Source organism: Seriola aureovittata, chromosome 10, assembly GCF_021018895.1.
Source record: "Seriola aureovittata isolate HTS-2021-v1 ecotype China chromosome 10, ASM2101889v1, whole genome shotgun sequence".
Classification (NCBI taxonomy): Eukaryota; Metazoa; Chordata; class Actinopteri; order Carangiformes; family Carangidae; genus Seriola; species Seriola aureovittata.
In genome coordinates, this window is record NC_079373.1 from 22900620 (window position 1) to 22928132 (window position 27513).

Consider the following 27513-nt stretch of genomic DNA (forward strand, 5'->3'; position numbering starts at 1 on the left):
TGTACTTGACTCCATTGAGGCATCTTCTTCAAGTGTAGGCCCATATGAACAGAGGAGACAGAGCAGGATCCCCGGAGTCTAGACACTGGTGGTGGTGCAAGTGTCCCTGGAAATCATGGAGGTTACAGTGGAGTTGGGTTGCGTAACAGTAGGTCTGAAAGACACGCAGGCAGAAGTGCAATGAAATTTAAAGAACTGCAGCCAGTAAAACCTCGAAAGATGATTGGTCAGTTATGGTGATGTCAGGATTGTGACAGCGTGGGAAAGTAAATAACCAACATAAAGATCCTCCTTATTGAACTTTGGACAAAGCTTCATAAATCACATTTTTAGATAAAAGTTTCTGCCAAATGAGTAAATTTCCACTTCAATAGTAACAGCTGGCAGGGATTAAATGAGACAGCAGTTTCTCATACTGTATGTGCTGCTTTATACCTCTACATTTCACTGGGAAATATGGCGTTTTCACTCCACATTTATCTGGTTTATCTAGCAGATTCAGATTGTACAAACAAAACGTGACCAACTTATTAAATATTATGCATTGCTACATATTAAACTATTCAACAGTATTTACAGTAGTTCAAATAATCTCTGAATACAGGCTTTTTTACCTGTAATTGAGTATTTACATTACAGTATAACTACTTTTACTATGCACTCGTAAAATCAGCATTTGAAAGCAGTTACTTGCGATAAGATGTGTGACAGATGAGGCAGGCCTGCAGACTGTGAAGAAGCCGATCTAATCGGAGTGGAGTGACTCAGCACCACATCCTGGATATCCTGCATCCCAGCTGGTGCAGCGTTACACACATCACTGCTCTGTCATCGCATCATGATTGGAGACACTCCTGAGAGTTTGTAGAGCAATACTGTGACCAGATGTATCAGTTGACACAAGCAGCAGGGTCCTGGGCTTCGACCTTCAACCGTGTTAATATGAAGTATGTTTTCCTTTTCTACCATTTAAAATCTAACAATATCTGAGCAGTGACAGAACTTAAGGGAACCAAAAGACATTAACGTCAGTAGCTGTGGTCCAGAAGGCCTCATTAAGATACAGAACATGAACAAGAAACCTTCTGAGTATTAATTTTCAAACTGTTTCGGGAGGTTTTTCTGAAGGTTTGGCAGCAGATAAAAGAACGTTTGATAGCTGGAAATGACCCGACTCAGGAATGGGGAATAAGGATTAAATATACATAACATCTGCTCATGATTTAAAAGACTTTTTGGGCCACAAATTCAAACATCAAATAAGCTCACAAGGTTTCTAAGTCTCTTACATTCTCCAACAACTAATCAGTCTTTTTTTTGAGCATCAGGCATTAAAGTGAAGAGTGTTATTCACTGACCTCCATTCAGCTGTGTGGTTAATAAAGAGGCTTGCAGTTGTGCAGCTGTGCCAACATCTCCTTCCGTGCTTCACTCGGTGGCAGACCTTCCAGCAGCTGGATGGCAACATCATATAAAAATACCACCAGGCTCCAGTGATTGGCTGAAGGAACAGATCAGGTGTAAACCACAGTCATGAATGAAAACACAGCGAGGAAAACGCAGATCTGTACTTGAAAGACAGAATCAACAATGACAGAAACAAATAGTTTTATTTTAAAAATATTTCACTGTTGATACATACAATACACTCATCATACTCATATATATTTGCATAAAGTATACTCTTAACATGATAATATTTAAAGATTTGATACATTATTGTCAGGTGGGGAGGGGGATATCAACAGGGGAAACACTTTATTGTAGTGTGTAGCGTAAAAACATTGAAACAGAAAACCACTAGAACAGATACACAGGGGGACCTCACCAGCTGCTGCCTCAGGGGTGGGGGGGTGGGGGGGTGTTCTTGTTAACAGACCTGGTGCAACCCAACTGTACGCACTAACCGAGGGGGGCGACACAGATGTGTGGCACAGGAACTGCTGCAGCGAGACAGAATCTAGTTTTAAAGGGCTGCCGGATGCTCAGCCACAACTGGTCGATATCGAGTCGGATGTTAGAAGCTTTCTGCCCATGAGGAAAGAAAATATGTTTGATTTCCATCACCCCAGTTTGTGCCTGACGTTTATTATTATTACATTCAAAGTCACATTTCCTGAAAGATAAATTCCTACGATTAATAAACCAAGAAAGTTGCTGAGCATTTGTCATTATTAGTTGGGACTGTGTTTTGTCATCCAAACAAAGACGGTGGCCACAGATTACATTATTGCTCAATTTATACATTGTAAGCCAAAATATAAAAATGTTATTAGCAGTTTTATTTGCCTGTTTTAAAACCCCTGAAAATGTGGTTTCTAAGTGTTTCTGTGTGACATTTAACAGTCATGACTAATTAAATAACAGTCAAGATCGGAACATTTAACAGTCAATTATCAATGAATCTGGTTTAGGACTGTGTGGGTTGGTCAGATTTGATTGACAGACACCAAACAACTGTCATCAGATTCTCATTCAAAAACTGAGAGAATTGTCTCTTTATGCGAGAATCCATCACTTAAAATAAGAAGCTGATTGAGAAATTGTTTTTTTTTATAATACATAATACAAAAGGGTCCAGACCTTGCGCTTGTGGAGCAATACTCACGATTCTCTTCGACAGAGAGTAGCTAAGATTTGTCCAAAAAGTCACTAGATTGGTTGCTAGGTGCTTTTATGAAAACATGAAAACTCCAGCACTCAACCGGCCGACCAATGGTGTGATTTTATCACTCAGTCAGAATCAAGTTTTTCAGGGTGTCTGTCGCAGTCCAGCCAAAAAACACAAAAAACAAAAAGGTGACTTCATCTCTGTGACACAAATGTAATGATAATACAAAAAAGGCACAAACTGTGGCTACAACTGCATTAATTTTAAATTTATAAATGCATACAAATATGCAAAAGTTGGCCACTTCATTGGAAAAAAGTATATTTAAAGAGTATGAATTTCCAGGATAATTTGGGAAACTTAATCATGTATTTCTTGTTTTCCCAAGTACATTTCAGCACTTGTAATGTAAATCTTAAATTTTATTCCTATTTCAATATTCATTTTTTTTTGGGATTCTCATTAGCTTTCAAAAAGTGGTTGTTAGTACCTTGAGATAATATATTTTGTAATTTGGCACAATACAAATAAAAGTGAATTGACCTGAATTGTCTTCATTTTGAATATATTCTGTATATATTTGAGACTATATAAACATTTCTAAGTTTAATATTTTTTATAATTTTTGCTATCATTTGAAATAATCTGCCAAATGCTTTCTGAAAATTCAATGCACATGGGAAATGTGGCCCAAAAAATATATTCCTGGTCACTTTTCTTTCCATACAGGCAGGGGTGGGGGGGTGGGGGGGTGGGGGGGGACACCGACCAGTGAGGCTCCTCTCAACATGTCTACCTCTAAACAAACTCAACATGAGAGCCCAGTGAGCGGCACAGAGCTGGCAAGGTGGAGAGGTTGTGTCGAGAATATTCATCATAATCATCATCATCATCATCATCATCATGGAAGAAAAATGAAGAGTGAAATGAAGAATTCCACTCAGACGCTCTTCGCCGTCCCTCCTGACCCTGTTCACTGTCACAGGACGTGATTAGAGAAATGTCAATTAGCTCTATCCTACTCTGCTGGGTTACTGCCGCCTCCATCTCTCAGACATTTATCTGTTTCTATGTGATAATTCCCCCACGTTTTATACTATAGCCCCCTCTGCAAACAAGGTAGGTTGCATTGACAGTTACATACAGCCACAGTACATCTGTGTATCATTAAGTGCTAAACAGACCAAATTCAAGATTAACTGTGGGATTTTTTTTTTTTTTTTTTAAAAAACCCATATAATGTAAATCCGTCACTGATGCAGTAGAATTAAACTCACGAGGTATTTAATTTGAACTTCTCCTCAGTCAAACAAGTTAGAGGGGCACTTTTACTATTCATTTATTTTATCTTTTTTCTGAGGCTAAATTCAAGCCCAGATACTGACGACACACAGTCGGCCAGTTCTTAAATCTTCGCATCACAAAGGCAAAGAAATGACATCTCTCCAGAGACGCTTCTCCTGATGGAGTTTAGTGACGGTCTAACTGTATGTATGTAAGTTCTTCATGTCGTGTAGCTGGAAGATGAGCAGGTGGAGACCCTGTGACACCCCCCCACCCCCCCAGACCACCAGGTTTTTATGATTCATGTCAGGGGGGAGTGATGCTAACTCGCCTGCCAGCATGTGTTTAGCTGTAGAGAGCAGTATGTGAGGAGCCGACCTCACTAAAATGGCAGTGAAAAAACACTTCCTCATGGAGGAGCACTTAAATTGTCTTGGTTTGCAGTTGAGTTGCTCTCTACTGAGACTGGAAAACGTGTGCAGAGGGAAATCAAGTGTTACAGCCATGAAAACACACCTACGCACCGAGCTGCTGCTGCTCCCACCAGATTCAACTTCACCTCATTATTCCCATTAAAGTCTGATTATTTGTTGCAACCGTCGTCACGGCATCGCTCCTGCTGTTCGCTGTTCTCCTGCCGAGCACCCGCTATCAACGTGGTGAAGAACACGCATTAGAGAACAGAGCAGGAGAGGTTTTCACAGGTCCACTCAGGTTTCTGATAACCTAAGGTTCTCGTAACGCCGCTGGTCTCAGGTCTGTGAGTCAGTGTCTTAACACATAGGTGGATCAGAGCAGCTGCCATCCCCTGCTGCCTCACAATTATCACAGATTTCTTTTTTTTTTTTTTTTGAGGCATTGTGTGAACTGTGAGCTCCATCATCGATACCCTGTTATCCTTTGGAAGGATGCTGGGGGCTGAAGCCTATCCCAGCATGCACTGGGTGAGAGATGGCCAGGATCTCAGTTCAATACTACATGGTAATTGTATATGGTATATAGTGTTTACTAATCTTTACAGTATATTGTTTTTACTGTTTTATACTAACAAGAAATTTTTCTATGGTGGTTTTTAGTTCTTTTGTTTTGACTTTATTTATTGTTCCATTGTGGACACGCCACAGACTGAAACCTGCTTAGAGCGAGTTTGTAGTATTGAAGAGGGACACAGCTCATCACCTCTGTACGGTGGCCCTGAGAGCTCAACGCACTGCAACTGAACAGAACAAATGCAAAGACACAAACACAACGCAAGTGTTTCCAGGGGGACACTAAAAAGTGATGAACCTGGCTGGGACTTATTTTGAAGTTACATTACAGTAAAAGCATTGAATAACAAGCGTCCCAGCAGGTGCATCACTTTTTTCTCTTGGAGTTATTTTTTCCTGTAGTGAGAGAGAGAGACAGGAAAGTCAGGGGCAGAGAGAGAGAGAGAGAGAGAGAGAGAGAGAGAGAGAGAGAGAGAGAGAGAGAGAGAGAGAGAGAGAGAGAGAGACAGAGACAGAGACAGAGAGAGAGAGAGAGAGAGAGAGAGAGAGAGAGAGGAGAGAGAGAGAGAGAGAGAGAGAGAGAGAGAGGATATGAAGCAAAGGGCCACAGGTTCGACTCGAACCCGGGCCACTGCAGTTAGGATTACGTCTTCATGGTAACCCTCCACCCCCCACCCCAACCCCCCACGCTCGTGTCTGCTGGAAACACTTCCGTTGTGTCGTAGGACTGAATCTGCAGCACGCTTGTTGAGTCGCAGGCCACCGTACCTCTGGGTTGTGTTACTTTAAATTAGTGGCCACAGCTGCACAGGATCATACCTGTTACATTTCCCCGCATACACAACCATTATAGAAGCAAATGGTTGTGAGTCATAAACATTCTAATGTGACTCTTATAATTATCTGAAATTAAGCTGTTTGGCCAATTAAAAATTGGATAAGTGTTCGAAAGATTTTCCCGTGTGCAGGGAGTCGGTCGGCTCGGTCAGATGAGGACTCTGATTCAGACGCTGTGGTGGCCCAGAAACGTGCTAATTCAAGCTTATTACATTTAATCAAATGTTCAGTCCTAATAACCTCCGGGTCTCCTCGGAGCGTCCTCGAGTCCCTTTCAGGTCAGATGGGGTCTATACGTTTGGACTTTTTTTTTTGGAAGATCCCTTCATCTATTTAGCGAGTCACATGAATCACTGGCTGCTACACGCAAAAGCTTTTTGAATATTGCTTTTGGACAGTTTTCAAATGCATCGTCTTACAGAACTACTGCGAGGACTTTCAGGCAGATCAGTTTTGTTTAAAATGAATTAACTGTGTTTTAAAAATACTGAATCTGCTCTGTTCTTCTGGGAAAATGTATCAATCTTTAGCTTTAGAGCAGCTTGGAAAGAAAAGTTGTTAACGTTCATGTTAGTTAAGGAAATAGCAGCTAGGTGGCTTTTTCAAATAGGATTTTGTCATTATTCAAATGAACTAAAATACACGTGCTTGTGGGATCTCGGGAATAAAGGACTTCTAACTGTTGTGTTTTCATTTCCCATGTTGGAGATCAGCGGGCTAAAGCAGCCACGTTCAGGGGGAGGGAACCACGGCCGTGTTTGTACGGCACCAACGTCCTACGAGCAGACTGTTGAGAGGGCTGTCGTAGGAGGCAGAAATCAAAGCGTTCTCCACATCAAACTTCAACCCAATGTCTGTGAAAGTGTCAGGAGTCCTGTATTGGCTCTGGGTTGGCTGATGACCGGGCGGCGACAGGAACCCAGAACCACTGTTAGACAGAGATCAGTCCATCAGCAGACACGTTAGCACCGCAGATCTAAAAAAAACAAAACAAAAAAACTTGCGATTCCGTTTGCTGGACTGTTTTCAAAGAGTAATGGTCTGTCACCGTGGCAATGTTAGAGAAACCCCTCATCTACAGACAACTGACACTGCAATCATGATCATCCCAACGCATCAGCTGGAGCAGGATGTTTATATAATGATCCGTCTTCCTGCCCCCGATGAAACACAGGTCCACCTACAGGGAATGATGAGTCAAAAAGTAGGAGTGAGATCTGAAGAGTAGTGAGAGCCATCCAGACTGAACTGCACTAAACAACATGAAGAGAAAGTCTCCTCTTGTGTGTGCGTGTGTGTGTGTGTGTGTGTGTGTGTGTGTGTAAGGACAGATTTAAATTAAAAATTCATTAAGATGAACATTGTTTGCAGTGTAGTTGTGTGTAGAAGGGCAGGAAACATGGCAGCCAGAATTCAGCCTGACTGAACTCTCTCCATCAGTGGCTCTGGTGCTAAGAGGAAGTCTCTCTCTCTCGCTCTCGCTCTCTCGCTGCTTCTTCCCTTAGAGTGTCCTCACAAAGGCCAGGGCAGGTCGCTGAAGTCGACAGGTCCGCCCAGGCCGGCGTCCGCTTCCAGCAGGGACATGATGACCGCCATGGCCGCCTCGTCGTTGCTGGGGCTGCTGGAACCGGGCTCGTCCATGATGTCTATGCTCAGGTGGGAGTTGTCACCTGGATGGAGGGTGAGTCATTGAGATGTTCAGAAAAAATGCAAAATCAACTCGTAACAAAGTGTGTTTATGTTCGTCTCTAACTCACTCATGATGGACTGGTTGGAGTAGGGATAGCCGACAGAATCAGGGCCAGGAATGATCCCTGTGCTTGGCAGCTCGGGTGTCCCTCCGTTCTGAATCTACCGAGGTCACAAACACACACACACGCACACGCACACACACACACACACACAGACATATATATCAGTTTACTGTGAAAACGGATCCGTTTCACCCTGAGCTGAAAATATTTCCATTCAGTCTTTCATTATCTCTGTTTGTCCACAAAGAACAGACGCCGAGGCTCATGGGAAACACATGTCAGGGTCACATGTGGATCATCCTCAACATTATGAACTGTTTATTTCTGAGAATCATAAAAAAAAAAAAGGTAGAAAATCGATCTACTGACCCTAACCCTTCCCACAGGGGAAATTCACGTTACAGCATCAGGAGAAACAGGTTGGTGAGTTTCTTTTTCAAATTTTGCATTAATTATAAATTTGTTGTATTAATGTGTTTTGTTATTTTTTTGTCTTTAAATCTATATGAATTTGAATTTAACATTTATTTAAATAAACTAAAATAAAATGAGAAACTAAGTAAATGAAATAAAGTACTTTACTGTAACTTTGACAACTTACATGAACTGGTGAAAACATGTGAATTAGGGCTGAACAATTAATTGAAATATCATCAAATCAAAGCAATATCAAAATTGCAACAGATGCAATTTTTTGATAAAAGGTGAAATGTGTCACAACAATAACAACGACACAAATCATATGCTCCAGATCAACAGGAACATTCTTGTTTGATACAGACCTCAGCTAACATCACATGCTCATCATTATATATTTTAAATTTCACAGAAATCTAATTTTAAAAAAATATACCATGCCCACATAATATGATTTTCTTTGAATATCGTTCAGCCCTGGTGTGACGCATAAGTGCAAAAATAGTAAAGTAGTGCAACTGAGTCCCACTGAAGTAGAAACAAGTCACTATTGTTGACCCAGTTAGTGGAGAAAGACACACAGATCCACTTTTATCCAAAGATCTACTGACACTAAACTATAGGAGTTCCCCTTCAGCTAAATACCCAGATTTTCTAAGCTTTGAATCTGATAAATCTCATACCGTTACGCATTATTCACTACTTCCTATATATGTCACGTTCAACAGCAGGCAGAAATCATAGTTTTTTTCATCATTACTGACGGGTTTAGAGATGCACAGCTGGAATTTTCACATCTATAAAATGCAACACGTTGTTGGCAGGGTGCTGTACTTTTAGTTCACATGTTCCTCACAAACCAGGTGTGCTTCTCTTGTACAGATCCCTACACAGGTCAGGTAATGGGTCATGTTTCACTGGTTGCGTCACACGTGTAGCTGTAACCAGAAGCGTTTGTTTAGACTTCAAGTCTTCTTACTTCTGTTTTCCATGCACAGCTACAGCAAAGCCCCGATGATCTACAGTGGTTTTTGCACATTTTATTGTGTGTACTTAATCCATTACTTTATAGAAGCCCCTTTTGGCAGCAGTTACAGCTTTGAATCTTCTTGGGAAAGTCTATATAACCTTTCCACACCTGGATCTGGACAGTTTATCCCATTATTCCTGGCAGACTGGATGGGAAGTGTCTGTGAACTGACACCTTCAGGTCCCTCCACAGATGTTCTATGGGGTCTAACTCTTAGTTTTGGCCGTGTTATCAAGGACAGAGACTTGTCCTGAAGCCAGTCAAGTGTTTGGAGTTCTGCTCAAAGGTTCAATCACTGTCTCAACAGACCAGAGAATCTCAGAGTCCTCCAAATGTTGCCTGGCACACTCCGAGCCGGCCGTCATATGGCTTTTACTCAGAGTGGCCTCTGTCTAGCCATAAAGGCCTGACTGATGGAGAGCTCCTTTTCACTTTGTGATCACGGATTATTGAGTCTAGACTGAAATTTCATCCATTTGAAATGAAATCTACAACACAATAAAATATGCAGAAAGTCACGGGGTCTGAATAATGTCGGATGCCACTGTATGTGCAGCACTGCGCCGCAGCAAATCCTGTGTAGACACTGACCGAGATCTGAAGCTGCTGCAGCTTCCACCAACGAGTAGAGTTTTTTTGTTTTAACTTATCGTTATGAAGTTAATGTTCGAATAATGACACCATTGTCTATTGCCACTTTAAAATAACAACCTGCCGCTAATCAAGTTTTTACTTTGGAATCTACCACTAAACAAAATGGATTTTTATGATCTGCTGCTCGTATTTGACGCTGAAGTTGTTCGTGACAACACAAGGTGTGCAAAGGAAGTAGGCTATATACTATTCCATATATTTAAACAACATTTTATCTCTTCTGCAGCCGATCTCATTTTAATGAGGCTGCCACTCACACTGCAGTATTTCTGCCTTCTCAGTCAACAAGAGGGGAATAAAAACTACAACTAAATGATTTCAGTCAGAGATCTGAAAGGATTCGGATACTGAAGTCAGATGTGAAACCGCGACCTTACGAAGTAAGACGTGTGTGTGTGTGTGTGTGTGTGTGTGTGAGAGAGTGTGTGTGTGTTTGTGTGTGTTACCTTCTTGCCCCCAGGGGAGCAGGTGTCAGGTGGAGGGGTGCTGGTGATGTTCAGAGGGCTAGAGCCACAGCTGGAGGGGGAGGACCCTCGAATCCTGAGAGAGAGGGAGGGAGAGAGACAGATGGTTGCAATGATTCTGAAATATACTTCATATTCACATCCAGTTACACATCTGATCTCCTCATCAGCAGCAGGAACTGCAGAAAAACCTGCCACTGTTTTAATTCCAACTTGCAGAAGAGCTACTAACATCCACATCCAAAGACAAGTGACCCACATGCAACACATTTTTAACTTTTGCACTGGAATTTGTCAGCGTTGCCATGACAATAACATATTAAATCTATCAGCGGACACAACTGGTGTAATTTTGGCAGCACAGTAGCTATATGAGTCACCATTAGCCTGGATTCAACCCTGAGCAGAGAGCCTGCAGTGTGAACACATTGTCCTATTTTAAACTGTAAAGAGCTTGTTCATTTTATTGCCTTAAATGATCAGAAATTAATACATAATACATAAAATGTGAAATATTCTGTAAGAGGTCAAGTCCTGCATGTGCACAGCTGGCTTCTGATATCTGCTAAATCCTGCCCTGACACCCTCTATGTGTCACCTTTATCACAACAATCTACATTCAGAACTAGGCCACGGGGGGATTGTCCGGTCCTGGAGAAACACACTTCTGCAGCTTGAACGGTTTTTAAGATTGAAATACACAGATTTCATCTCTCTCTCACCTCTGGATCTCCATCACTTCCTCGGCAATCATGCGTCCAATCTTGCCGGCTCCTGCTCTTGTGCCACCTGGGATGCCAGGCACCGTCTGCAGCGCCCGCCTCCCCCCACCTACCAATCACACAGCAATCAGGAAAAGGAGGATTTTTATTCATTGTGAAGAAGAAGCGATTCACAGCAGGGGATGAATGACATCGCTGTTTTCTTTTGTTTTTTGAGAAATCAGCCAAACTTAATGGAGAGACACTTTTTTATTTTTATTTTTTAAGTTTTTACGGAGTGATTTACCCTCTGAGGTGAGAACACTGTCCATACTCTGTGGTGAGGCAGCAGATTGAGGGTAGTCCAATCCTTCCATCATAGGACACCTGGAGAGAAAAGCACAGGTGGAAACGTTCAGATATTTCACTGCAGAGTTTGTACAGATTAAAAAAAAAATCCAGATAAACTCAACTAAACTGAAATAAATCACTTTCAGAGGTGTGTGTTTTTGTGTCCACTGGTACTCACGAGACAACAGTGTTGGTGGAGACGATGTACTCCACCTCCTTGGTCCAGGGGTTCATGAAGCTGAACCATCGGCTCCTCAGCGTGATGAAGGAGCCGTCTTTGATCTTGAATTTGTAACAGTTGGTGTTGATCTTCTCTCTCATCTGAAGCACTAGGAGCAGAGCGGTTAACACAGTAAGTACAAAAAAAAAAAAACTCACAGAAAACACCACTCAGTCATTCTCTTTCTCTTTCAGTTATCTACCTTGTCTGTGGCACTCTGCCAGGTGGCTGATGTCGTCCTGGTGGAAATACTCATAGAAGGAGGTTCCCAGCAGCTCCTGGGGCAGGTACGCGAGGATGGCTGTGGCTCTAGAGACACAAACAGACACAGAGAGGTTGTGTTTACTTGCAGATGTTGTTGTGCAGCTCCTCACAACCATGACAGCGTGAAAGAAAGAAAGCCAAGAAGTTCTTAAAGTATTGATCTGCAGCAAAAAACCATTGTTGTTTTTGCAAAGCCGATTAATGCTTTAGGTTAGTGTGTGTTGAACTAGAGAGTATCCAGCACTTCAAACAGCTCAATATAATCTCCATACACTCTTCATGTCAACTCATTTTTCCTGCATTGGGAATTTAAATCTGACCATTTTCAACAAATCCTCACAATTTTGGCAAAACTAAAACTCATCAAAGCAAATTATAATCACAAGCGATACATTTGTACAGGTGCAACTAAACAGAATACTGTGGCAAAATACTGGATATTGTGATATTAAGGTGCAGTACAGTGAATTGTAGAACTAAAACTAAATCTGATCCATTAGCTTTTAATTCTCTGCATAAATCTTATGCCAGAAGAAATGAAAGTCATCCATTAACTGAACTGTCACAGGTCTCACCTGAAAGCTTCTTGTCTTAATGTCCTACAGTCGAAATTTTAAAATCAGTTTGTGTGAAAATTCAATGTGGGGTTTGTGGTCTACTGTGATGTTGCGACAAGATCAGATTTTTTATTAGTTTAGATCCTGACACAGTTTTATGGAGGAGCGGTGAAAATCAAATCAACACCACCACACATCACAGATTCAAAAATAACACAGGTATAGCCTCCATGTTGAAGTAAGTCCTATCAAATAAATCACAGATAATGTACCACCTTGTTAAACCCTCCCCCACACTGAACTGCGTCTCACCTCTGGTCGACGAAGACGAACTTGCCATCGATTGCGTGCCGGGAGACGTACTCTGTGGGCTTCACTCTGATGTCTGCCAGACTGGGCTGGGGGAAAATGTGTGGGTGAAGGCGGCCGATGGCCACCAGGCAGCTCAGGTTGCAGCCCTCGTTGTCGGGCTCGTTGTCATCATCGAGACCCATCTTGGTGGGAGGCCAGCTCTTCAGGTAGCCTGTGCTGTGGATGGTGCAGAAGCTCTTACGGTCCGCTGTAAACAGAGGGAGAGAGAGGGCGTGCTGAAGGTTATGACTGGAAACAAGCAACGTCATCTCAGAGGGATGATGGGAGATTCTGACAGTTGAGTGGACTGAATCTGATGGGTTGGTTTATATCTAAATACTACATAATAAAAAAATTTTTTTAGACAAAAATTTTTAAGACGTTTAATTCATTTTCATACTTTAGGACAACCATGAAAATCAACAACCATGATTAGTTACTGTTTCTCCCCTGGAGGAGATGTAAACCGCACGCCTTGAATTTTCTCACATCAATCATAACAGGAAGTCACTGAGAAAAACGCTCTGGCTGGATAACATTCAATTTCTCTCTTCACAGTCCAAGGATTAAGATTAGGACACTAAATGATCCAAGTTCAATTACACTGAATAAGGGAACTTTTCAGGGACGGTAGTTTAATCTCATTTCAACAATTATAGACGGAGTCAGACATCTCCCAGGCTTTTTAAACACTGGTTCAACACTCAAATGTGGATGACAGCATTACTGTGCCTGAACACCTCCTTTGAGGACTGCAGCTGCTGCTTTCACTATACAACCTAAAAATATCTGAGAACTGTGATCTGCAAGAAAATGTGGGTGAAAATTCCTAAATCAAGAACAGAAAGACTCTTGCCGGCTACAAAGACATGGGTGTCGTGACAGTCATATTCAGGACCGAAGGATCAAAGGCCTCAAACTCGGGCTCTGGCCTTTTCTACATTTTATAACACTGCTGAAATCATTGTGTGCAACATTGATTCAGAGTGCTTTCACACTTGACTTGTTTGCTTTGGTAAAATTAATTCTGGCACGTTTACTTAGTCAGTACCAGTTCCTGTGTGAATTGAACTGGTGTGGACTAAAGAACTGGACCGAGACCACCTGAAACGATGGTCGCAGGTCCACTTCCAACCAGTTGGTATGTGGTGTGAAAGCAAACGCGCCGACCACAGGATCTTATGAGAGCCGGTGTGTGATTTTAGCTTGAATTGAAGGCGAAGCTGCATCCGCTGATCATGAACTGTCAAGGAAGCAAACTCACAAGCAATCGGTGTAAGCGGCTTACATATTTATGCATGACAATGTGGTAACCATGGTAACACATATGCGTATCAGAACATGAGCGTGGGGATTTTCCCCCTTATCACTCTGAAAGTCAGAAGGATCCTCAAACAGTGTTGTGCTTGTATCCTACTCCATGTTTTTTTAACAGCTCAGCGTGTTATATTACAAGACAAAACATCCTTTTTTCTTTTCCCGTTTCTGCCTTTTCATCAATATTCACAACATGAGGTTGAGTTGCAGTCTGGACAATCGACCCACATCATCATATAAATAAAACAAATAAAATCATGCAGTTAAAGAGGCTGACTTCCTTGGTTGTGTAATGGAAAAGTTCTTGTGCTCACTGAGGTGTGATTCCTCTTTCTAATACGGATGTGCCTCTGCAACGGAAACATCAGGAAATAAGGGCTTTTGCTTTTATAAAAAAAAAAGTAACTGAAGTGTTTTCAGTATTAGGAGTAAAAGTTGAAGGTTAATTGAGAGTAAAAAGCTCTTCACTGGCTCTGAAAGAAGAAAACTGATGGGGATGATGCTTTGAGCAGCACATAGCAGCTTCTTCAAGGACTGCTCTGATAGAAAGCTTTTGCATTTTTCAGGATTTGCGCGACATTTATTATTTGAGGACAATTCCAGTTGTTCTTCTCCAAGTGTTCGAGAGAGCAGTACTGCACCTTTTTTCTTCGAGCAGGTGGAGGGAAAGTCTTTATCTTCTACTTTGACAGAAGGCCTGTTGCACTTCATCCGGCAGAAAAACGACCGTCTGGCTCCAGAACAGAGTCTAGATGGGCCGGGGGTGATGTCTGTCTTGACTGGAAGACCGGCTGCAAATACAAACAGATATATTTCATTTGTTTTTTTGTTTTTTTCTTTAATGTGATTGTCCAGTGCAGAAGCTTTCAAAACATTATTTTTACTGTCTGCGATGTTGGAAGCCATTGTTCCAAACAGACTAAAAAACATCTGGGAAATGCATTCTGATAATCTGCCCATCAGTCAGACACTCCTGTGGTGAAATTCAATTATCATTTCTTCATGATGCATCGATTTTATGTGTCGAATGATGATTCAAACATTCTTCCTCCATCGTCTTCACTCTTAAAACATAACAGTTTTTCCTTGAAGACTTCAATCTCTTCTTTTGTAAAATTCCTTTTGCCAAATTACAAAATAAAGGCTCATGTAACTCAGAGGAAACATAAACAAGAGATCAATATGAACCAGAGTCCTGATTCTACAGAACAGCTGATGTGTGTTTGGGTTTTCGTACTTTTAGCATCAATGAGCCTCTCTCGTGGGGCCGTGTCGGAAGAGGACAGCTGCTCTTTGACCTTGGCGATGTCCTTGGGGTGAAGGTAGTCAAACAGGCTCTGGCCTATCAGGTCGTTCTAGAGACGGCGGGACAGATGAGAACAGAGGGAGGAAGGGAACGTAGAAACAGTGTGAACAAATGTAGAACTAATGGCTTACTCACAGAGTCAACTTCCACAAACAAATCCAAGCAACAACTAATTAACTCTAAATCAGTGCTGAGATTATTTAAATTATTTGATGTGGAACTTTTATCTGGAACAGAACTGCTGAGACGGCAGACTTTCCAACTCAAGTAAAAGAAAGTTGTGATGATCTGCTGCTTGAATTAAATTCCTCACGGTGAAGAGATACTGTTGGTTTTTCAAACTCCTTCTTAAGAAATACAAGGCGACACTATGAGCTACTGTATAATTTACAGAGCGTGTGACATAGCACAGGAAGTCTTTCAATTATAAAGCATACTACAAGTCTTTCATGGTTGAGTGGGTTCAACAATTACTGAAAATGGCTGAAGTAAATGAATGGTAAAAGGACGCGTTTGTCATTCCTGTGATGCTCTGTCGCCGTACCTGGCTGTAGTTGAGAATTTTGTAGACGGATTCAGACACAAAGAGGATCTTCCCACGATCACACCCAACCACAAACAGGAAACCGTCAGCAGCCTGCACCATCAAACACAGAAAACACTGGAATAAATATGGGCGTTTTAATAATGTAGTTTCTTCATAAATAAAATAACTCAAAATATGGAAATGGCTATTTTTAGTCCAATATTAGAAAACACTTAGCTTAGCTTGAGGTTTTGAATATTTAATTAGCAAATAAAACTTGCAATTAATGATGAAAACTAATGGTGGACAGAGTAGATTAGACTGCATGGTGGATTAAATATTGAGCTATACTGTCCATCTACATTACTTAGCGATGCATCCTGGACCCCATATCAGAAGTGTTAGATTTCCAGTCCTTGGTTCTGCACTCACCCTTAGTATCAAATGCTTCAGTTCATCGTCTGAGAGGAAGGAAGGCTTGTAGTTGGCCTCTGTGTATGGGTTGGCTGCACCTGCAGTAACAGTAAACACACCACTCAGACCTGTAGGTCTTCGCCGTGCACGCACGCAGCTGGCCACCGACACGTTTGACATTTGGTTAAATGTAGGTTGTGACGTCAGGTGACCAAAATCCAATGAGCAGAAATCAAAAGGTTAATTTTACGTAGAAAGCTGACGACAACTGACGTTCACAATTTTGTTGGTTTTAAGTCGTGATGTTAAATAACCAAAATCCAGTGTCTTCCAAATTCTAGTTATAAGCAAAACCCAACATCTGCTTAAACATCATAATGTCAATTAGCCAATGTTGGGTTTTGACCTCATTTCCAACTGAAATCTAACATCTATTCAATGTTAAAGTTTTTAGGATCCAACGTCTTTCTGACGACACAGACACACGTCCAGAGCCATCTTGACAGACTGCGGCAGCACAGTCACAGCTCACACGGTTTGTGTCCCTCATTCTGTCAAAGTTATAAAAGGAGCTATTTTTGTATCAAGTAAACAATGATGAAATTTTGTCAAAGCCAAAAGAATTGTTGATCAATACCTAATCAATTGTTTTTTTGGGACTAAGCATCAACGCTTCATCTTTTCAACATGGTGCTTAAAGTCAAGTCAAGACAAAACAAACGATAGAGAAGTTTATGCTGCGTTATTATACATCCCCTCTAAACTAACACGTCCTGTTCAGTCTCTGGTGTGGGCATCAATTAATGAGTATTTGCATTATCAATTAATCTGCCAGCTATTTTCTTAATGAATCATTTTGTCAGTAAAACCTGATAGCATAGTGAAAAAATGTCCATCACAGGTTCTTAAAACCCAAATATATTCAGTTTACATCATACAAGACAAAGAAACAGACAACTGAAGCTAATACCAATGAATGAAAGTTTCAAGTTTTGTTTGAGAAACATCAGGTATATTTTTTGTCAATCAACTACTCAATTAATCGACTAACTGTTGCAGCTCGATCTCTGATCAAACCTTCATTCACCTTCAGCTGTGTCGAAATTGCTGCAATTCTATCTGTGAGAATTGCTACATCCCTCACGGCTCTTTTGACAGTTGTGCAAAGTATGTGAAAGTACAGTATTATTTTCAGCCAATCACTATCACTCACTAGTTTACATCACCATCCAGAGCTTCACTTTCCCTTTATACACTGAGCCATCTTCCCAACATTCAGCGTTTTCGTTACTCGCTGATCCTAACCTCTGAGTGTCTTCATGTGCTGGACGGCCATTCGCAGCACCGTCAGCTTGTCCAGCTTGCGGGACATGGCGTTGCAGGTGGGCACCAGTGACGCCAGCTCGTCGATGAAGCTGTTCATCTTGTCCCTGCGACGCTTCTCGATCTGGCTGTGAGCCTCTCTGTGGAGGGAGAAGCACCACCACACACATGAGCAGACTGCGACTGTGACTGCAGACTTTTTCCCCCACAGTGCTGACATAAGTCCAAAGTAAATATGTACAATAATCCCCTTGGCTGCATTTTACCTGCTCTATAAAGAGACTGAATCCTAAAGAAGGAATGCAAGATCAGGCAAGTTGTCCTTCAATGGTCTGCGTTCTTGCACTGCAGATTATCCATCACCTCATAGTCCTATCTGACAATGATATAAATCAGCTAGCCTGATGCTAAGAAAACACTCTATCCTTAAGGACTGGAAGATCACATCTATCCATCTCATCTGTGCTGACTTCACTTCAACCTAGCTACACTGGCATGCAAGAGAAAGAGAGCTTGTCATTAGCCATTAGGTTGACTTTTAAAGTCCCTTAGTTCCACGTAATGCTCGGATCTACACACTTCAATGTATAAAGTTTCTTATTATCGACATACACAAAGCTCTCTCTGTCCCCAATCAGACAGAGTGACATTTAATTCATGTTTGAGAGATTAGGAAGCAGGAGGGGAATGACAGAGCGAGCGAGCGAGAGAGAGAGAGAGAGAGAGAGAGAGAGAGAGAGAGAGAGAGAGAGAGAGAGAGAGAGAGAGAGGACAGAGAGGAGTTTTTATACCTGGCATTCTTAATCCGGCCCTGTTGGTCACTGGAAAGACAAACAGAGAAACATTAGAGAAGGGGGAAACTGACAAAAATGATTCAGAGTGGAAAATAAACTTCAGGGCTGTGAGGTTTAAATTAATGGGACAGGAGGGAGAGGGTGGATAAAGGGAGGGAGGGAGGGAATGGGGCCACAGCCAACCTCACAGGTTCTGTAACCAACCTAATTTATTGGTTTAAACAGTATCAAAGCTTATGCAACAAGCGTAATGCTCTGGGGTTATATCTGACTGTACGATCTGATGCCTGATGTAATACCAATATGACGTAGTGTTGATTAAACTGTTTCACATTCTTCCTCATTCGTACAGTTATGTAAAAGTGAAAAATTGAGCTGAATTTACACCCAACCCATCGGCACAACAACAAGAAAATATTCCTTCAAATGCAAATGACTATAAAAATATACTGATATCCACTGAGAATTTGTTTGTGCTCTGCCTCTGACATTAGAATTTCACAGTGGATTAAAAATGACCAAGTGATTTTTTTATTTATTAACCGACATTCACAAAATTCAACAGCAGCATTTCTTTCCAGACACAACGACCTCATTCATGAACATTTGTGTGTCCTTACTCTAAACATCGCTTGCTTCTCTTCATGAGGTTGGTTCAGACGAGTGTCCCTAATCAGAGCGAGCAAACACTCCTAACTGCACAAACTCGTCACAAATAGCCTGTTTCAAACTGATTACTGCGACCGATGCAGGAGGAAGTCAACGTTCTTGAGAATCAATCACTACCACAACTGACACTCCCAAATTCTTGTATGAGGCAACATGTTCCACACATTGTTTACAAATCAAATTATATAATCATATAATTTTCAAACATCACTTGTATGCCACATGTACAACAGGCCTGGACCACACACGTGAATTTTAACTCATCATCTTTCAAGAGATAAATAAAACCAAAACTGTCTGCTTTCCTAGATTTCCCTAGAAGCAAGTGAGAGAGAGTGTGTATTATGATTTGGGTGAACTGACACTTTAAGTCGAGTTAACCGATTTCAAAGGGAAAGTGGTTCATTTCAGCCGCAGGGAAAAGGACAAATGTACAATAAAGATTAAAGCTCCAGCTTTTTCACCGTGATAATGATGGTCTCTTACCTCCCCATTTTATCTTTGTCTGGGTCCATGTCACTGAGGAGGAAAAGACAGGAGATATTAGTTTCTACACACTTCAGGAAAGGGTTCAGTGGGTTCAGCTGCTTTGTTTTTCAGCCGACTCATTATTTCATGTAAAAAAAAAAAAATCAATTGTGGGTCATTGGTATTCCAGATTGATTAATTAAACTTTCAAAAACATCAAGTCGTTTGAACTTACTCAAATGAGAAGCCATCGATTCTGCAAAGAAACACAAATTAATTCATTAGATTGGGGAATTACAAATGAGAAACAAGTGCAACACGTGACTCAGTGTTTAATAATACACATATTCTTATAGGGACATATTCTTAATGATTACAGGAGCCATAAATTCAATAGAGTGTAAATTCTGATTCTCCATAATCAGTAATGAGGTTAATAAGACCAGAAATGCAGGATGTGTTTCTGTTCATTGTGATAATTATCTTTCTTAACTTCATTATTTCTTTTTTTCATCTCTTTCCTCTTCCCTCACTGCTTTCCTTCCTTCCTCCATTCATTCCCTCCACCTTGTCTTTTCTTTCCTTTGTGCCATTTGTTGCCTTCAATCCATTTTTCTTTTATTTCCTTTCTTTGTTTCATCCTCCCTGTCATTATTTCTCTCCCCGCTTCCTTCTTTTCTCCACTTCTGTCTATTTTTTTTTTTCCTGGTGTTCTTACTGGTAGTCGGTGGTGCTGCCCTTCCTCTTGCGGGTGTAGTCCATGCCTGGCGTGCTGATGGAGCTGGAGATGACGTCGGTGGACCCGGGGGACATGAAGTCGGTCATTGTAGACGAGATGTCCATCCTTTGGTCTGCCATCAGGTCATCTGCAGAGAAAATACAAACAACTTTATTATTCAGAAATGGGTGGGGTACAGCTGTTTTATAAAAACTGACAACTGTATTTGTACATGAGCATTTAGGAGGAGAAATAAAATGCATAGTTCAATTTGGAGGCTCACAAACAAAGCACCTTTGTTGTAAAATTTCCACTGTACAGACTGTTTCCATGGATATTAATTAAAATGCACATCACCAGAGGCAAAATGTAAATAACACAGAAAGGACAGTCACTCTAAACATAGTATGCTTAAGTGAGCAAGACTTAAAAAGCACTGCAGTACAATCACAAAGGGCTGCTGGTTGTAATGGGTGTGTGTTTGAATATGCAAATAATCTTCTAATAACCGAGGCCTGTGCAGCATTAGTCATGTTACTGACTGCAGGTTTCTGTGACAAGAAATCTCTGAAAGAGTTAAAGGTCAAAATCAAAGCAGTGTTGGCGGGAATATTAGCAGTTAAGCGAGTTTCAGGCGTGCACACGGGTGGGAGCACATTTTTAGACTTTAGACAGCTGATATGTGAACAGAAGGAAATAAAGGATAATATTAAAACATCTGCTGTTGGAAAGCAGGGAGCATCATGAAGTCACACTCACCACAGATGTTCATCACTGCCTCTGTGTTAAAATCATCTCCTTCCATCCACTCTTGAGCCCTCAACTGTGAACACACAAAAACATCATGTTCTCACAATCAACTGTCGGTCCCAGTGTGAGAGGAGTCATTCTGAAACTGAGCAAAGACTGAAGAAAATTTCAAAACACTGAAAAAAAACACTGATACACAGTTACAGTTGCCTGGACACATGCGGAAAACATCATGCCATCTAGGTCAGATGTGGAGGCAGAATAAACAGGAAGCCACTACTGTCTCCGTAACTGCATGCATAGAAATAGCGTATGTCACAGTTATAATTTCTCAAGCAGATATAGGTCAGACCATATCAGTTACATGAAAGACATAAGTCTAATGTATTCATTTGTTTATTTAATGGGGACCACACAGATAAACATTGTTACAGTGTGCGTGTGTGTGTGTGTGTGTGTGTGATATCATTTCGAGAGGGTAAAGGACAACCCGAATGAAGGCGAAGTGCAAACATTCAACATCAAACACAACTTATTGTTTGAAACATGTAATTAGCCTGACATTAGCCAATTAGCATGACCACTCGCTCTGACGTTAGACAGCCTAGGTAAACACACTGTTGCTCATAAAGTTGGAATAAAATATTTTTTACCTCTTTCCATGAAATGATTGTGACAATGTGATTTATTTCATTTCACCTGGGTAATTGGGACACATAATGTAATCATTGCACCTGGTCAAAAGTGATTAAAGATGCATTTAAATAGATATAAACATAGGACTGTGTCTGAAAACAAAATTATTCCAACTTTATAGGAAACAGTGTATGTAATAGTTTGATCAAAGTGTTCGTGGGAACTGGGGAAGCTAAATTACCTGACTACCTACTGCATGTTTGTGCATTTGAGCACAATATTTTCCTTTTCAGCCTGGAACTGCCTTTTCTGAAGCCGCCACTCTCACTTTGACAAGTTAATCTACAGTAACAATCCAATCCAAGTTCTTCAATGTTCAAATCTTTGTTGTTGTTTAAGGCATCGTCTCACTTGTGTAGTTGAGACTAAGATCTAATTGTGGTTTTAAATCTGAGGGTTAACTCCATAACTGTGAGCCTTGTATTGAAATACGTGAAATGCGTGGCCTCCGATGATCATATAGTAGAATACACGTGCTAAAATCATAGCATGCATAAATATTTGACAGGCGTACATGGTCTTCAGTCAAATGAATTTTAAAAAATATCAAACCTTCAGTCATATTTCATCATTACTATTTTACAGAGTAGCCACAGAAATTAAAACCTCCTCCTCAACACCCACGCACATGAATACAGTCATCATGACACTTCTACAAAAACTCAATTAAGACCCAACCCACACCTCCAGTTACTGTCCTCACTAAGTAATCAACAGACTTTAAAACCCACTGTCAGTTACCCAAATGTTAATCCACCAAGCAGGCTTCATCATCAAATAGAAATGCTTCAGATGACATCAGTAGACTCTTTAATTTCATCAATCTTTCACAACCAAAACAAACCAAAAATCATAATAAGTCCACCACTTTATCTTTATCCAAACTACTAGGTGGTTGTGAAGTGTTGTGTGTTCAGGTTCCCAAGCCTAGAAAAGTATTTTAACTAACTACTATTAACTAACTATAAATTAATCCGACCAACTTTTTAACCACTTTCTGAAACACTACTCAAGAGTCTGTGATCTTACTTAATGATACTTGCCTTTAGCCACAGTGGCCGACATCAATCTAATGACTGAATCTCAACACGCTGTTGACATGACAAGCTTCAGAGCTAGCTGCCTTACTGCAGTCTGATGGATGAATCAACATAAAGCTCTCAACTTGCCAGTGTTGGTAAATACTAGCCAGCAGCAGGGATTAACTACAATGAAGTTTCATGGTTTGTCAGGCGGAGAGTGATGGATGTAAAATGGAGATGGAAACATACTTACAGAGCTCCCAGTGGGCATTAGTTTAAAAGCTTGCAAACTCTCCAATTCATTTGCAGGACATTATGTGTTTTCAGGAAAGCTAAGCTATCATTATATGCCCTATAACTCAGTAAAGCAGGAAGGAAAAAGTACCAAAAATTTTAATCTCTTGTCTGTTTATGTATTCAACTCTGTGACAGTTCCCACACAAGCCAGACTAATGCATATAAATATGAGTGAGAACAGGCTGGAGAACATGAAGAACTGTTACCTGGATTGGAAACTGGAACAGGCCTCCTGGATGGACCTGGTATCGTCTGGATCAGTCTGGTCTGGATTAGTCTGGTCTGGATCAGTTCAGATCTGGTCTACTTTTGATTCAGCTTCACCTAGTTTCATCCAGTTTGATGTGATCCGTTTACCCCAATATGATCTGATCCCTCAGCAGCTGGTGCAAACCGTCAACTTCTAGAGAGAGATGAAGAGAAAAATGTCAGTCAAGTGCAAATCTAATCTTCTGAATCTCATCACATACAACAAAATAGATCAGACTACAAACAAGACCACATGTAGAAACCACTCGGTGCAGATGACAAAACTCAAAAGCAAATTATGCAATATTAAAAACAAAAAAACTCCTTTTATGCTTCACTGCTGCCCTAAAATGTGTCATAACCAAATCTGTGTTAAATGGATCATTTCCTGAGGCTTCATGTACATATGAAAGCTAAAAGCAGATTCTATCTATTCTAACTTGCAAGTTGCACAGTTATTGCTCATTGACTTAAACACTACAAACAAATAATTTCCTTATTAGTAGTAACTCAGTAGCACTGCCATTCATGAACATTATGACGGCAAAACAACCCTAGATTTTGGAAACGTGTGAATAAGGTTTAAATAGTATAGGGGCGGCTATGGCTTAGGAGGTAGAGAGTCAACCACTAATCTCTGAGTTTTCAGTTTAATCCCGGCTCCTCCTTCTGTCCACATGAAGTGTCCTTGGGCAAGAACCCTGCTTCTGATGCACATGCCAGTGCCTTGCACGGCAGCAAGTGCTTTGTAAACCACAGAGGTAAAAAAAGCTGTTTTTTTTTTTAATATATATATATACACGAAAATAACTCGCGATGATGTCTTCTTCAGATTGACTTTTTGTGTATTTAACTTCATGAGATAGAGTGCATTGCAGGTTGACATGTCATGAAACCTGAGTGTGCATTAGACACCCCTATATATATATATATATATATATATATATATATATAAATGGACTATATATATATAGTCCATTTACCAAATAACCTTATAACCTAAAGTGGTTCTAACTTAGACGACTAAGCCCAAACCTTTATGCTTTCTAGTCGTCTTACTTTTGAAAACTGCTGAGAAGACTAGAAACCCATTAGAGGCTCCAACAGCACCTCAGGTACAGTGCTGCTGACAGCTCAGCTGGATCTGGGATCAGCGATGGAGAAGTTTGAGTAGGCATTACTTGATGATTTGAAAAGCTCCTGCCTGTTACATTTTCCGTTTGTGCAGGACACATTCAGTTTACAATAACAGTGGCACGGTGACTACTCAAAAGTTTTGAAACAATGGATCCTTGATTTCAGATGAGGAAGTCAAAAGCAGGCTTCTCATAGTAATCAGCAGTAAATGTAATAATACGTTATTATGAGAAGGAAAAATAGTGAATCAGATAGTTTGTTGTAACATAACCTTGCTTGGCTGCATATATACATAAGTTACTTTGTTTCATTCGAAATTTAAAATATGTTTTCACATCAAATGCTACAAGAGAAAATTGAGGTGAAAAATTACAATGTGCCTGATAAAACATAATCTCAGGTAATGTTGGCTGGAGTTGCTGGAGTGTAAACTTTGTAATTACAAATTACCTGATTTTTTTTTTTCCTGAGTGTTACTGTCTGTCCCCAGATGTATGAAAATATAGTAGTTGAAGTAAAAATAAAGTGCATGCACCAGTTTGTTAGTCAGACAAACAAGAGACCAGCTAATCAATACAAATACAAGTAAACAATCTCGCATTCTTAATCATTGACTGTAAAAGGAGAAAACAAATGATATCTCAATAGAAACCAGTCTGAAACTGTGACCAGTTCCCATTAGGGTTCAGAAGAAACACTTTGGCGGACCACTTGAATGTTTAATGTGCAGCGACAACAAAACGCAGAGCTCAAGAAGCAGTGTTGAAGTAGCAGGCAGCAGACTACTAGGTCAGGACAGGCTCGGTGAGCTCTTTTACTGGGACAAAGCTCTAGGCTAGGAGGGAAAAACCACTATGTCATGATTGAACACTGAAAGGGACTGGTTGCTGGAGTGAAAACTGGGTCAGCCAGTCTCTATGGTCTCAAACCAGCCAGCCTCAATTTCCATCCACCACCTACTTCTACTTCATCAGTGAGTCAGCATGCCATTCAGCTTAGTTTCCTTGTTGTACACTCCTACACCTACTCAGATGGCCAGGAAGCAGGGATACATCCAAGCAGCAAATCAGCCAGCCAATCTACCACATCACAAACACTTCTACCTTGACGAGTGATGGAAACGCTGAAGATTTTACACACAAACACAGGATGGGTGTCAAATCACGGCAGAGGGACACTAGGGACTCATTCAGCCTACATCACTCAACCTTCAGTGGCACCCATGCTGATACTGTTACACACAGTTTTGTTGTCCCGTCTTATCATCACTGTGTATGGTGGTTGGACCTCCAGGTTGTTCCTGAGAAACCTGTTACACTATTCATATCACCATCCCCTACAGAAAATATATATGCCCAATTGACTCATTCGAAATGAATTTGATATAAGTGGAAAGGGAGTATCAGGAGCTGTGCTACAAATGAAGCTGGCAGAGAACACATAAAAGTAGTCATGCTAGTTGAATTGACTCGCCCTTTTGTGGTAGAGCCAGTTTCTAATGCCAAAGCTGACCACACTCTACTGAAGGCTGCCCACAACATTAGGGTGAAGCCACTTCATTATTAACATTACTGCTACTGAAAGTGACAAGTGCATGATCAATACAAAACACTGAGTAGGACATAGTGAATATGTTTTTTTGTATTACATTGTATTACACTAAAAACCCTCTGATGAAACCTGCTCCTCAAGCCTTTATTGACTACTTTGCTGTTTCAGTTTAAAGGTGTAAAAATCAAAACCCAGATGTTCATTTTGTAATGACACAAAACAAATCAGAAAAATACGCAAATATGTTAATTTGACATAATAAATAGTAATCAAACTTCTAAACTTTAAAAACATCATTCATCAACTCATCGTCTCAGCATGAAATTGGCCATTTTTGCTCTCATCACCCTCGTTTCCACCAGCACATGGACAAACCCAAAGTAAACGACCTGACCAGGCCCAAACAACTAGACTTCTGTTTGTCAGGTAACTAGAAACACATGACACCAAATTAATGCTAATGTTGTGGGTCCATTAAATTTGTGACCATCAAGTTCATGAGGTCTTATTTGCTTTACCAACACTATAAAGTTAACTGAGCAGTTGTTTAGTGCAATCCCCATTGCATTTCAGTTCACACTATACAAAGTACATGGTCCAATGTCCCTAGCTGTCCTCAGTGCAGTCTACATTCATTCAGACCTGAGTCTGTGTTTCCCATACAGTGATTTATTTGCAGCGGCCCGCCACAATATCAACAACATATTGATCTTCTTTTTTTTTTTTTACCATTTCAAATTGGTAAAATCTTATTTCAGTGTAGAGCTGTGTGCAGCGTATTAATTTGCTCAGCCCCTCCTTGCTCCTCTCTTTCTCTGTCTCACAAACACATCAACAATGAACCTGTCTCTCACAGTCAGACCGGGCGTCCAGAACGCCAGGAGAAATCTCACCGTATCCATAAAGGTTTTACTATCCCTGTCTGTCTCTCTACTGACCTGTTTGAATCTTATTCTGTAGGAAACACTGCCTGAGTTCATGGCCAAGTGTGAATCCCTCAGACTGACATTTACAACAAACTGCAGCTACACAAGATAAATTGAATGAGCCACGACAGAAGTCACACTTTACATTACAGCAACACCCACTCACATACACAGTTTATATTAGCTGATTTGCTTCACACTGCAAGAATTACCAAAATGAATAGTGTTGGGTTCATTATGAAGTTAAATCGAAATGTGAAATGTAACTGCAGCTTCTGTTCTCTGTATGCTGAGCTGCGATACAATCAGCACATTCTGCCCACAGCACCAGTATTACAGTAAAAGGGAATCTGCAATATGTTACTCATCTTTAAAACATCCTGATATCTTAGGAACTTTAAAGTCCCTGCACTTCCTCACAGGTGCTTCCAGTTAATCTTTCTGGTTTAACCTCTAGACAGGTTAAATTAGCTGAAGCCATGTTGGGAATCACGGTGCTCTATGCGAGGCCAGAAAACCCAGTGTAAAGATGGAGGTATTGTTGCACCTGTCTGGATGTACCATGAATGTGTAAGGCCTTGAAAAGGGAAAATAATAAGTGCAAATTCTTTTTCAAGAAGTAGAACCCAATAATCAAAGTATGAGCTTTTTAAACACTTAAAAATCATCACCAGAAATCATCAAAAGGTTAAAATCCTAGTTGGATAGTAGCCTATTGAAACCTATCTTAACTAATGTTGTTATGATCAGTCAGTCATCAATATGGACAGAGACAGCAAACTCAGTCCTCACATTCAAACTGTGACTCGGTTGTCATAAAGAAAACTGACAGGTTGTAAATCAGTTCACCTGCACATGGTAATAAT

General features: G+C 40.7%; 1 protein-coding gene across 2 annotated transcripts in view; it reads right to left on the reverse strand.

The window, feature by feature from the left end:
- Window positions 1-1591: 1591 nt before the first annotated feature.
- bmal1a (basic helix-loop-helix ARNT like 1a) overlaps window positions 1592-27513 on the reverse strand; it is a 30293-nt gene continuing 4371 nt past the window's right edge. For both annotated transcript variants that reach the window (XM_056386899.1, XM_056386898.1), the window contains exons 2-20: window positions 22991-23187; window positions 20779-20842; window positions 20020-20167; window positions 19537-19557; window positions 19320-19352; window positions 18162-18191; window positions 17353-17510; window positions 16066-16145; window positions 15652-15744; window positions 15039-15156; window positions 14443-14592; window positions 12446-12692; window positions 11515-11621; window positions 11271-11421; window positions 11049-11128; window positions 10763-10871; window positions 10023-10116; window positions 7479-7572; window positions 1592-7391 (exon numbers count right to left, since the gene is read on the reverse strand). In XM_056386899.1, coding sequence (XP_056242874.1) covers window positions 7234-7391; window positions 7479-7572; window positions 10023-10116; window positions 10763-10871; window positions 11049-11128; window positions 11271-11421; window positions 11515-11621; window positions 12446-12692; window positions 14443-14592; window positions 15039-15156; window positions 15652-15744; window positions 16066-16145; window positions 17353-17510; window positions 18162-18191; window positions 19320-19352; window positions 19537-19557; window positions 20020-20167; window positions 20779-20824 — 1917 coding nt within the window. In that variant the 5' untranslated portion in view covers window positions 20825-20842; window positions 22991-23187 and the 3' untranslated portion in view covers window positions 1592-7233. The remainder of the gene's footprint in view (window positions 7392-7478; window positions 7573-10022; window positions 10117-10762; window positions 10872-11048; window positions 11129-11270; window positions 11422-11514; window positions 11622-12445; window positions 12693-14442; window positions 14593-15038; window positions 15157-15651; window positions 15745-16065; window positions 16146-17352; window positions 17511-18161; window positions 18192-19319; window positions 19353-19536; window positions 19558-20019; window positions 20168-20778; window positions 20843-22990; window positions 23188-27513) is intronic.